This window comes from Petromyzon marinus, chromosome 80 (genome assembly GCF_048934315.1).
Source record: "Petromyzon marinus isolate PM22_M1 ecotype Great Lakes invasive population chromosome 80, UKy_Petmar_22M1.pri1.0, whole genome shotgun sequence".
NCBI classification, from domain to species: Eukaryota; Metazoa; Chordata; class Hyperoartia; order Petromyzontiformes; family Petromyzontidae; genus Petromyzon; species Petromyzon marinus.
In genome coordinates, this window is record NC_133746.1 from 4467334 (window position 1) to 4480780 (window position 13447).

A 13447-nucleotide genomic window follows, 5' to 3' on the forward strand; every position below is an offset into this window, starting at 1 on the left:
GCATTGCCGATAGACTCACTTCGCAGACGGCGTGAAGGCTGTCCCCCGCACAAATCATGCTGGGCTTAACCTTGGCTCCCCACCACCCGGTGCTGCTGCACGTAGTGTAGTTGACGACTGGAAGCCGCACTTGCTGCAGAGTGTTGGAGGCTGGGCCTGAAACTGACGACACATGACCAAAACGACAAACTCAAAACGATAATTAACTTCGTTATGAAAAGCCCGTCATCATAATTATCATCATAGTTAGGCTTCATCAGTCCATTATTGATCTCCATTTAATGGTGGTACTGTACGCTCTTCAGCAGGGTAGCATAATGTTAATCCAGTGCTCCATAGCAAGAGTGCTTGGGTTCGATTACCAACTCGAGTGTGATTTCTGTGTGGACTGTGTATGTTTGTCCCCTTTTCTGCATGGAGTTCCTCCGTATTCTTTCATTTCGTTAAATATCCAAATACAAACATACGCATACAATGTAACTGGCATTGGCCAAAACATCCAAAAGCTGGAAAAATAATTGCAAATTAATGTTAAAACCGGCCTAAGATTCAAATAGAATGAGGTCGGCAATGTGTGTTGATCAATTGCCGGCAAAAAGAAAAAAATATTGCCAAAAATCAAATGCTACTTTCAATTTTTGCAGTCACAACATTTACCATACTTGTATATGCTTACGATCTGATCATCCTTAAAGTCCTGTGATATATTTTGAGTGTCCCATATGGGATTTAAAAGTCAGCGAAGATTATATATTCAGGGTTGCCTTAGATACTTTGTGGATATAAGGTAAGATTCCATCTAGATTAGGCACCTCTTGAGGTTGTGTATGATGGATGCCTTTTTTCCAGTGGTGGGTCGTGTATTTTACACCTAGGCCTTCAGTGCTTTCCTCCCACAATTAAACCGCCTTCGAATAACCTCACCGTGACACTAGGGCTATAGGCTATTGTCATTCGATGCAACCACCCCATATTCACAGTGACAGTAACCTTTTTCGAGTGGAATACAGTGATTTAACACGAGGCTTAACACCTATGAGCGTTACAATACACTAATTGCAGAGACATTAATACATGGTGAATGAAACCATCAAGGATGTACCACTATTACGCAGTAGAACAGGATGCCGCATCACAAATAGACATCACATAGCCCAAATCAATGTCATTACCAAAGAAACAAGAACAAACTCACAACAACCAGTCACATTTACTCACACGACCACCAAGCAAGGAAAAATGCCGCAAAACACAACACAATCAGGATTCAACAGGTTTCCCCACATATTCCAGCCAAGCTGCTGGGCCTAAACGCACATGCCACCACACACACTCAAAAGCACAGTCAGGCCACTGAATCTGAACATCATTCACACAAGCAGCGACGATCTAAAGCAAGTCATAATAATAGCTAGTAACAGGCCCGGCACCACGATGAAGTCTGTCTAGCAATCTCCTCAGCTCCGTTTCAGTACTATTGACAGACAAACAGCACTGTCTATGGTTCTGAAACAACAGCTAAGCGATAGTCACATGTATCTCGGCCAATAATTTAGTTGTCTTTGCTATTTTTCTATAGAAACATGAAGCTTAAACAGAGGGGGCAAAAATACAACTAAATACAGAAATACTAAGCCCCCTTAAGACCCCTCGTGTCGCCGGGGCGGCTAGTAAAGATATATAAAAATCCATTAAACTTAACAAAGCTGCGCATCATTTGAAGACAAAGTCGATCCTCCTTTATTTATAAAGAGTTTAATGACACGGTTGTACAGTACATCGGTGCGTTTCAGTTCCAATAAAATGTCCTTCTCGATTGCCATGGAGGCCAGTGCTGACAGTCGAGCCTTCTCAGTCTTTTTTCTTGAATACTTTGAATGATAGTCTTGGTTCTTTCGGTAAAGTCACGTAGAAGGGAAACAATAAAATAATAAAAATATAAAACAATACAATTATCACGTTTCGACTGCAACACAAGAAATCATCATCAGGTGTGAACACCACAGCAATTTTTTTTTCAAATGTTCTCGCTGTGGTTTTCACACCTGATGATGATTGCTTGTGTTGCAGTCGAAACGTCGTGATAATTTAATTGTTTTTATATTTGTATTATTTTATTGTTTCCCTTCTACGTGACTTTACCGAAAGAACCAAGAATATGAATCCCTGCAGTCACGAAAGCTTTAAATCAAAATACTTGGAATGATTTAAAGCTTTCGTGACTGCAGGGATTCATCTTCTTGGTTCTTTCGGTAAAGTCACGTAGAAGGAAAATAATAAAATAATACAAATAAAACATAATAAAATAAAATTCTCACGACGTTTCGGCCACAACACAAGCAGCCGTCCTCAGGTGAAGAAACAGAGCTTGGAACGATGTCTTTCTGACAGCTGTGTTTCTTCACCTGAGGACGGCTGCTTGTGTTGTGGCCGAAACGTCCTGAGAATTTAATTGTATTATGTTTTATTTTTATTATTTTATTATTTCTCTTCTATGTGACTTTACCGAAAGAACCAAGAAGACGTTTGAATGAGTTTTAGGGCTGAAAATGTCCGCTCGACAGAGGCAGTAGATACTGGGATGGTCACCACCAACCATGTCCATGCGTAAAGTTGACGCATGCTCCCACATAGATCTTTCTGCTGAAGGAAAGCGAGGAGGTCAGCAGGGCTTTGTCCTTCAAAATCAGTCATGGCATACATTACAGCCAGTTTTGTTTAAGCCGGGGCAGGTCTAAGAGAGTTCTGTGGCTCTGCATTAAGCTGGAGAAGGCCGCATCTACGATTTTTTTCCAGTATGTCTGAAACTGCTGAGGATCGAGGAGGGAGAGAAACATGACTTTCTCGTGGTCTTTAAACCGTTTCCGTATCTGGGCAAGGATGTTGTCCAAAATGTTGCTGTGGAGTTTTGGTACCTTGCGCGGATTTGCCCCTATGCTTGGCCTCTCCGTGTGCTTGGCACACCTGTTTCGCGCACAGTAGATTAATACATTTCACCATATTGCCCTTCCTCCCTCTCAATGGTGTCACAAAACTCGTCCACTCTAGCTAGACAACATTGTACAGAGTGTTTTGTTCTGCAGTATCCAAAAAGCACATCCGAATACTCAAAAATTATATGAAAAGTGGAAAGCAAAAAACAAAACTCAAAATCATCCAGATGTGCATTGTATCCATTAGCACAGCGCACAGAATCCTCGTTGTACTTATCACGGCATTCTAATATGTGCTCAAATAGGTCCTTTCGGCAACTCTTTTCTCAAAGACTGTGCTGACCAATCCAGAACTATATTGCCACCTTGTTGGTGCCACACGAGGAAGATGCCGCTGGCAGATATCGTCAAGCAGCTGCGTGCGCTTAGGGGATCTGCAAAAAACGCAGCTCGGCCATTGAGATGTGCAAAAAAGATTCTACATTCTGTAAGCTTTGATGCCCATTGAGTCAGTACTAAATGAAGTCGATGTGCATAGAAATGTATAAATAAAGCCATAGAAGCCCTCACCTTAACTTTAGCCTGCACCCCATTTAGTCCGGATGCCATGACGGCACAAAGCATTGTGCCACAACTTTATCCAGGCATTCGTGTTCCTCCAGGAATCAAATAATGAGAGCATCAATGTCATCAACCCACTTGCCACTCATAACATCGTCAAATCTGTCAAACCTCTCCTTGACACCAGTGTCTGTCACATAACGCAGCACCAGTGTCAGCTGGGCTGCAGTACTCACATCTGTAGATCATCCACCATAACTGTGACAAAAGGTGCGTTATTTATCTCACTTTTAATCTCCTCTCCCATCACTTCAGCTATAGCACTAATCATGTCGTTTTGTATTTTACCTAAAGTGCCAGTAAACACTTTGCTTAGTGGAAAGGTGGTAATGCAAGTCTTTGTCGTGTTCAGCCAGAAAGGTAATAAGCTCGACATAGTTACCCTTATTTGTGGACTCCTTGCTTTCATTGTGTCCCCTAAATGAGAGCTCTTGTTTACGAAGAAAGATGACACAATCGATCAGTCTTTTCAGTATTTCACTATTTTTCTTGACCTTTTCGTTGTGGAGCTCCATTTCCCTTCGTTTCCCTTCACATTTGTTCGTTGAGTTGTAGATCTACTCGGGTGTCTCCGAACATTTTCAAGAGCAGCGTTGCTTGCAGCAGCCCTGTCTGCCAGCAGGTCACGTGATAAGTCAGATAGAGGGATGTAGGGGAAAGGTGATAGAGGGGGCACGTGAAACCCGCGAGTAGGTTCTAGAAGGGGGGCATGGCCGGGACTCAGCGAGGCCACGCTGGGAGGATAAAAGGGGACCCCGAGCCAAGGCTCGGGGCTGTATACTTGGAGTGAGGTCCCATCATGCTGCTGGAGTCTTCGTCGCCATCCACGTTTTCACCTTCTCGGCGTCGTCAATCAGGCCATTCTGCCAACTGTTCTGACTGAGAGATGTAGTTACCTCTTGTAACCTATGAAGGCTGATAATAAAGAGCGTGCCTCCTACTCCTAGTGTCTCTGAGTGCGTCACTACACATGTGTAGTGGTCATTCCACATGATCCATGGGACAAGAGAACAGGGTGGAGCTTACTCACCAAAGACAGAGAAGCACCTGTCAATCAAGAAGGGTGGAGCAAATGCTTCACGCTCTACTTGGTTAGGGCACGGGAAGAAAGAGGATTGGCTGGGAAAAGTTGGGTGAGTGATGCGGGGGGAGACTCGGACAGGAGAGGGGAAAGAGTGAGCCGTAGCTGATCACTGCTACAACGCTGTGGGTGATCACGATATAATTTTCTCCGATACCAAGGTTCTTTGCAAACCCACGGGTTTTTATCAGAGATTTGTTCACGAGGCAATTCAGATCTACAAACACAGACACAATTTCAACCGACAAGATGGTTTCAAATTAAGCAACCATTGGAAAGATGTTCTAAATCGAACCAAACATTAAACTAATTTTCAAAGGTACAGTATATTTTTCAAGTAGTGGTACCCCAAACTTTCGCAGCTTCTTAAAATCCCCTTTTCACACCACCAGCATGTGGATGCTACCTTGCCCCCTCGCCAGCCTGCACAGGTCGACCCCCTCCCTACCTTTCATCATGCTAAGTCCGCCTATCAAATGCAATTTTTCATGCTAATTCCTTTGTCAAGGCACCTTAATTACTCTCACACAGCTTAAAGGTCGATGTCTGAGCGTGGCTGTGTTTCACTCCAGCGCTGTCCTCGAGACAGTCTGGTCCCTTCACCTGATGAATGCCGCTTGTGTTGTGGCCAAAACGTCGTGATTTTTGTTGTTTTATTTTTTACCTACGTGACTTTACCGAATAGAACCAAAGAGTATGGATCATTGCAGTCACAAAAGATTCAAATCTAGAATGGAGCTCAGAGTGTTATGGAAAAAAAGTGAGTGAAGAAGGTGTGGACGCGTGTGGTGGAAATAAAGACTTACCTCGTGACAAAGAGAGGCCCAGAGTCGTCTTTCACATGTGTAGTGTCTTCAATAATTATTCACACCAACATCTTGTAACAAGTCACCTGCTTAAACTTGTTTCACCTATTCTTGCACCAGTTGTAGGCACTCCTATAACTATAAATACGGTCACTTATGTTTAACCTCTCCCCACTCTTATCTACATTTCACCTCCCTTATTCTACACTCAGCAGCTCTGCTCTCAGCGACTATGCACAGAGCGTCCTCGCAAACAGTGATTCCGCACACAATGTCTCCGCGCACAGCGTCTCCGCACACAGCTTCTCCACACACAGCGTTTCTGCACACAGCGACTTCGCACACAGCGACTCTACACACAGCATCTTCGCACACAGCGATTCTACATCTCCACCGCTGCCCTCACCTATGCTCCTTCAGACCCACTCACCCGTGTGTCCCGGGCAGGGGGATGCGCACCTGTTTGCCCACAGTTGCCCTCGGTTAACTGTGCGCACCGCGTATTTCACTACTCTACACATATAGAGCAGACTGTTGGACCTCATTAGCTTTGTTGCCCACCCATTTGTTCTAAGATAATATCAGTTAGACCTGTGTCACTTTGCATAAACGGATGAAACCTACGTGTTTGGTGTCAGAATTTACGCCTTGGTAAGTTAATTGATTATATCCACGAGTTCTTCAGAGAATAATTTAATCTTTTGCACAATGATTGTTTTTTAATAGACTCGTCTGACATTGAGGTGCCGCCGGAGACCGATTATGGTTCTGTTGACTTTGGATTTGATGACAATGGCCAGCTTGATTCTGAAAAGTTTGTGATCTGTCCAATATTCTGCTAGTTGCATGATCCTGTCATTCAGGCATCACACATATCACTATGCCTGGTGATCACAGAGTCGATCATGTGCCAGTTCTGATGTCGTGGATGTATTCACAAGCTCATCGGTGGGCATCACTTGAAGGAACATCCTGGGGCACCGATGCTGTAATTCTCCAGAAAGCAGATGCCGCATTGATATACTCCATGGTTGAGTACTTCTCTTATTTCATATTTATAGAGTGCTATATAGCTCACGGCGCTGTACATATTTTAAAACAGCTACAAAAATAGAGTGTCTTCTTTGGTTCTTTCGGTAAAGTCACGTAGAATGAGAATAAAGTAATAAATTGATAAAATAAAATAACACAATAATATTCTCACGACGTTTCGGCCACAACACAAGCGGCCTTCATCAGGTGAAGGGAGCGAGACTGTCTGGTAGGACAGCGCTGGAGTGAGAGAGCCACGTTCAGATCACGGCTTTTAAGCTGTGTGAGAGGAACAAAGAGCCTTGACGAAGGAATTAGCATAAAATTTAGCATTGAAAAGGCTGAATGATTAGCTTGTGACTGGTCACAGAAATAGCTATGTTAAAAGTTAAAGCATACACCTCCGCAGAGGCACCCATTGTTAAAAGGAATTAGCATAGAATTTAGCATTGAAATAGCTAAATTAAGGCATTCGCTTGTAACTGCTACAGAAATAGTTACGTTGAAGTCAGAGCATACACATTCACCGAGGCACTTAGTACAAATCAAAACAGGATAATTTAGCATTGAAATAACTAGGCGAATTTAGCATTGAAATAACTGGGTGATTTGCTGGTGACTGGTCACAGAAATGACTACACATCTGAAAAAATCAGACTTACACGCACCGAACTCGATCAGTTAGACAAGACACTCTACAAATCACACTTAAAATTGACAGCAACAATGTCTACATCGGATTGGGAACATGTAGACAATATGACTACCTCTTCGGCTGCCACTATGTCGAACAAATGTAGGGACAATTTGATTTCCAAATTCAATCACCTCTCCAGCAAAAAATCGGATCCACACACCGAAAAGATAGACGTCAACAAAGTCGTAATTAATCGCAGTAACAGTTCCATTTCTGATGGTGAAATCCGTTTTAGCTAAAGGTCTAAACTTTGCTGTCACACCGAGACACTTACCGGTTAATGATATCATTGCCCATGTCGACGTTGCACTCAAGGGCTTGAGTCACATCTCTGCAGACGTAGCAAGATCTGAAATCGCTGCAACCCTCAAAAACGCTAAGTTGCCACCTAGCAACATCAGCAAAGACGAACGTTTTGAATTATCTCAATTAAAAAAGAGGGATGATATTGTCGTTCTCTCAGCCGACAAAGGCAATGCCACTGTCATCATGGACAAAACAGAATATAACAACAAAATTCAAGAACTACTCAACGATGGCAGCTATACAAAAATAAAAAGAGATCCCACCAACAGCCTGGTCACCAAAACGAACAAAATTATCTCTGATTCAACAGCATTAACTGATGAGAACAAACAGTTCTTGTTGAAACCCTCTGCTGCCAGACCACCAAGATTATATGGCCTTCCAAAGATACACAAAGAAGATACACCCCTTCGTCCCATCGTCTCTACTATCAGCTCCCCCACCTACAAACTGGCACGTTTTCTGGCTGATATACTGCGACCTTTCACTGGAAAAACCACCTCTGCGGTACTAAATTCTACTCACCTGGTATCGACAATCAAAGACATTTCCCTGTCCCCAAACGACCTGCTTGTCAGTTTTGATGTGGTGTCCTTGTTCACCAAAGTCCCGGTACCTGACACCATCGCTATCATTGAAGACCTGGTTCATCAAGGACTGCATACTGATGTACCCCCCCTGGTGAGACATTGCTTAACCAACACATACTTCACCTGGAATGGAACTTTCTACAAACAAACTGAGGGCACCCCAATGGGCTCCCCCCTATCTCCGGTTGTAGCCAACGCATTCATGGAAAAATTTGAAACTGACGCCATCCAGACTGCCACTCTACGCCCGACCTTATGGAAGAGGTACGTTGATGACACCTTTGTCATCTGGCCACATGGCCAGCCTGCTCTAGACCAATTCCGCGACCACATCAATTCCATACACCCAGCCATCAGATTTACCATGGAGGTCGAAAAAGATGGCAAACTACTCTTTCTGGATGTCTTAATTAAAAGGAGACATGATGGTTCAATGAGCCACTCTGTCTACACGAAAGCTACCCATACAGATGCTTACTTGAAACCGGATTCCCACCACCATCCATCCCAGAAGAACTGCCTCATCAAGACTCTATACCATAGAGCCCAATGCATTTCCGACCAGGAACACATTACCAGTGAACTCAAGCACGTACACCAGGCTGTCAGGGCTAATGGCTACTCCGACTACACAATCCGCAAAGCCATCACTCCAGTCATGAAGAAGGATCCTCTTGTGGAGCCACTCAAAACCATCACCTTACCCTACATTGCAGGGGTCACTAAAAAGATCTCCAAAATCCTGAATAAACACAAGATCCAGGTCCGATTCAACACAGTACACAAAATCCGTGATTTAGTTCCATCTATAAAAGATGCTCTTCCAGACATACAGTACCCGGGCGTTTACAAACTAAAGTGCCTCTGTGGTAGTAGCTACATTGGAGAAACCAAAAGACATATCTCGGACCGCATCCGCGAACATAAAGCAGACTTGAAACACGGTAAGACGAACTCCTCTGCCGTGGCAGATCACTGTTACAATTCAGTGGGCTCACATGACATTGACTTCTCCAAGACGGAGGTTCTTTGCAAACCAACTGGCTACCATGAGAGATTCGTTCATGAGGCCATTCACATATACAAGCACAGAGACAATTTCAACCGAGAAGATGGATTCAGGCTTAGTAACCACTGGAAAGATGTGTTAAATCATTTCTGTTCCTAATTAATTGTAATTTTACGATGACCTTCAGACCGCAGCTCTTTCGCCAGCATTGCCTCTTAATACCTCTCACACCACGGTTAATGGTATGGTTTACAACATGGAGTATACTAGGGCTTCGCAGCTGTCTCTCTCCCCCTCCTCTGTTCCGACCATGGACAAACTCGTCCGTCTGAACGGGGCCCGTAGCTATCCGTGGTACGGAAATTTGAGGGTAAGAATCCACCCATTTTTTCGCCATATAGCATTGTGATATATAACGACTTATGGTTGGTAGCTTAGCTGATTGGAGAATATAGAGTTTATTGATAACATGAAGGTAATTTATATTTTAGTTTTTATTGGTTCACTATATAGTACTGTGAATAGTTCAGATGTGTAGTCATTTCTGTGACCAGTCACCAGCAAATCACCCAGTTATTTCAATGCTAAATTCGCCTAGTTATTTCAATGCTAAATTCTCCTGTTTTGATTTGTACTAAGTGCCTCGGTGAATGTGTATGCTCTGACTTCAACGTAACTATTTCTGTAGCAGTTACAAGCGAATGCCTTAATTTAGCTATTTCAATGCTAAATTCTATGCTAATTCCTTTTAACAATGGGTGCCTCTGCGGAGGTGTATGCTTTAACTTTTAACATAGCTATTTCTGTGACCAGTCACAAGCTAATCATTCAGCCTTTTCAATGCTAAATTTTATGCTAATTCCTTCGTCAAGGCTCTTTGTTCCTCTCACACAGCTTAAAAGCCGTGATCTGAACGTGGCTCTCTCACTCCAGCGCTGTCCTACCAGACAGTCTCGCTCCCTTCACCTGATGAAGGCCGCTTGTGTTGTGGCCGAAACGTCGTGAGAATATTATTGTGTTATTTTATTTTATCAATTTATTACTTTATTCTCATTCTACGTGACTTTACCGAAAGAACCAAAGAAGATGAATCATTGCAGTCACGAAAGCTTTAAATCGAAAAATAGAGTGATTTATATGGAAAGGGCAGAGAAATTAGTGACTCTAACAGAGAACACATGGGGTCACGAACGAGCAGGGTAGGAATGGGATGTAGTAGAGGGGTCAGGGGAGGTAAGAGGAAGAGAATGGGCAATCGAGAAGAGGTGGAGCTTTTAGAGAGAAACAGAAGTAGTTACGGAATGGGACTGCTTCATGTACAGGGGAAGTTTATTCTAATGGAGTTAAGCAAGGAGGGAGAAATATCGAAAATGAGATTTAGCACAGGCAGGAGGTACAGAGACAGAGAAGATTTCCAACGAAGAGCACGAGGGGGTACGTGCAAATAGATGAGAGAGATACAGTACGATAAGGTCGCTCTCCATTTACGCTAGCCAGCTCTATACTCTTTTGTTCTATTGGGTAAAGTCACGTAGGTGAAAATAAAATAACAAAAAATCACGACGTTTCGGCCACAACACAAGCGGCCTTCATCCTAGCAGTCACGAAAGCTTTAAATCTAGCTAGCCAGCTCATTGCACACAAGGACAGACAATACCCAGCTGAAGAATGTAATGAAAATCGTAACTGGGACACTAAAATAAATCCCATAACCTTGGTTACCTGTACCCTCCCCATATCGCCAGAGCAAACATCTGACTTGAAGCAGTAACACTCTTGGAATAAACGTGCTACCAAAACAAAGACCTGCCAATCAAAATCTACCTCAACAACCTCTTAAAAAGGAACCTGAAAACGTGTCTCTATCTTTCGCAATGGATCTCTGTGCATATACCTATGTCTGTATCTATGCGTCTCTGTATTTCTCTTTTTCTTATCTTTCTCTGTGCACTTGTTTCCATTTATTTCCCTCTCTCTCACTGTGTCTCAGCGTGTCTCTGAATGTCTGTTTCCATATATCATCATGTTAATTAACGTCTCTATATTTGTATAGATCTGCCCATCCAAACAGAGCTCAGCAACTGACTGAAAAGGTGCCCGAATCGAGGGAGCCAACTCGAAAACACGGCAGAAAGGCTCGGCTGCATGTGGGGAGGCATGCGAGACTGGTGGATGGACAATTAAGAGGATCAAGCCCCTCATCGTGGATCGCACCATCCAGCCATCAGGAAGCTCACTGGTGCACAGCTGTGGGCTACCTTACATCGTATTCACACTGCCCACGGCAGGTGCAATCACTTTTTCTAAAAGTATAAAATAATAGAATCATCCAAAAGCACACGGACCAGTGGAACACATCGTGAACTCATTAACACTGCTAGCATTCTCTGAGGGTATACGTGGCTCACACTCATTGTCCTCTGAAGAGAGCGGTTGGATTCACAACCCGGACATCGATTCGTGGTTGTTAGCCAGTAATTGGAACAAATTAGCGATGGATCATTAATCAATCTAAATGCCTCACATTCAATTCGAAGAAGTGTAGTGAGGTAGGAACTTGAGATGCATTATCAATGGAATACGTCTATATATGTGTCTGCATGATAGTGATGATAGTTGTTTGGTCCTTACAAATTGATTTTCCCCAGCCGGTAGCGTAGCACTCGGCATCATTGGCGAGGATTTGTCCCGGGTAGGGCAGAGAAGCAGGTTGGATCTTGTTGGTGAGCTGCACCGACTCATTCAGCTGAATGAGCGCGATATCAAACCTGGTGAGGGGTGCAGTTGACAGAGAGGGGAAGTGGCGTTAAACTTACGTTCGATAGTTAAAGGGATGAATGTTAAATTAAAACATATCATATGATGGTCAACGTGGAAAAGTAAACAAAACACACACTTTAGAGTTAATTCTATAATTGGCTGGAAAAATATTAAAATGTAAAAACCCAATACAGGACCCTCCTAATAAAGAGCTCTAGGACTCACGAACCACCCACATGGAAATAGTGGTACAGTACGCTTATGGCACATTATGGTATGGAACAGCTGAGCCGTAAGCTCAAAGGAAAGGAGGAGGAATTCGAGGCAAGATAGTCTTCACTTATACAACACATGAAATAAGTTATCAGGATGGATGGTTAGGCGACAGGGACTGAAGATAAGGGGCATAACCACTGAAGACTAGACAGGAGCCGGACTCAGAGGGTGGAAAGAAAATATGTTCGTTTATGTCGCCTTGTCATCTCTTCCCCCTTACATAAAAAGCTACCCTCTCTCCGTTCGGTGGAACCCCTTTGTATGGTTTGGGACAGCGAGTCTCTTCCCCACCTTTATACGCACTGCTTTTCATAACCGGTTCGGCTTATGTTGACGGAGTGTACGTGTGTCACAACGCGATGTAACGGGCCCAGACATTGCGGCAATAATATTAAATATTTTAAAAAGTAGTAAATTACATTATAGTAGAGGCTCTTCCGTTAGCAGCGGCATGAGCAAGACATCGAAGGGCCACAACCTTTTCATTTTCAATTGACAATGTCACATGCTTCCAATCGTCAGATTATTTACATTGTGATATATTTACCTGCAAATGTGACAAGAAATGTCACCCAACGACATAATTTTTGGCAGTAAAAGTTTGGAAGTCATGTCACAAAACAAACAAAAAGTACTGATCATCCTAACTTCCTATGCAGTCTTAATTTTCGAAGACTAATGAATTAATACAAAAATCAGAAGGGGCGTGCATCCATAATATATGTACCAATGTGTGCTTCCATGTAGATAATTTATTAAACTGGAAACACACAATTAGCTTTGAAGATATATTCACAGTTGTCTAAAAGCAGAAAATTACCGAGGCAGTTATATAGATAGAATGTGACAACATCTGTATGTGAACAAATCACTCCGATTGCATCATCAGATCTCGGAAACTGAGCAGGCATGTGCCAGGATAGTGCCTTGATTGACGATCATCATGTATAACACAGGTGATAAAGAATTGATATAGGCTGTTGGTTGGCTAACAGCAGAAAACAGTGTGGCAAAATCTATTGTTGTAATTACTATGCACAGTACACCTTATCTTCTATCACATCTTACTAATCTGTCCCATCCCGTCCTGTACGCCCCCAGACACTATCGTTCCTCTTTGCCTCCCTCGACCTGAGCCCAGTCTCGCTCTCGCTCCGTCTCCCTTCTCTCTCCCCTTCACTGGAACCAACTCCCACTGCAGCCAGAGTGCAATCACCTTCACGATACCAACAACAAGCTAAAGCTTCAGATATTTCTAAAAACGACCCCCATCTCTTCTCCCCTAGCCCATCATCCTGCTGCTACCGCTACTCCTTGTAGTTGTTGCTCTGTATCT

At 43.3% G+C, this 13447-nt stretch overlaps 1 protein-coding gene across 1 annotated transcript in view; it reads right to left on the reverse strand.

The window, feature by feature from the left end:
• Nucleotides 1-13447, reverse strand: part of LOC116958580 (elastase-1-like) — a 54905-nt gene that overhangs the window by 10693 nt on the left and 30765 nt on the right. The window contains exons 5-6 of the mRNA XM_032981296.2: nt 11707-11843; nt 20-162 (exon numbers count right to left, since the gene is read on the reverse strand). Of these exons, the coding sequence (XP_032837187.2) occupies nt 20-162; nt 11707-11843 (280 nt within the window). The remainder of the gene's footprint in view (nt 1-19; nt 163-11706; nt 11844-13447) is intronic.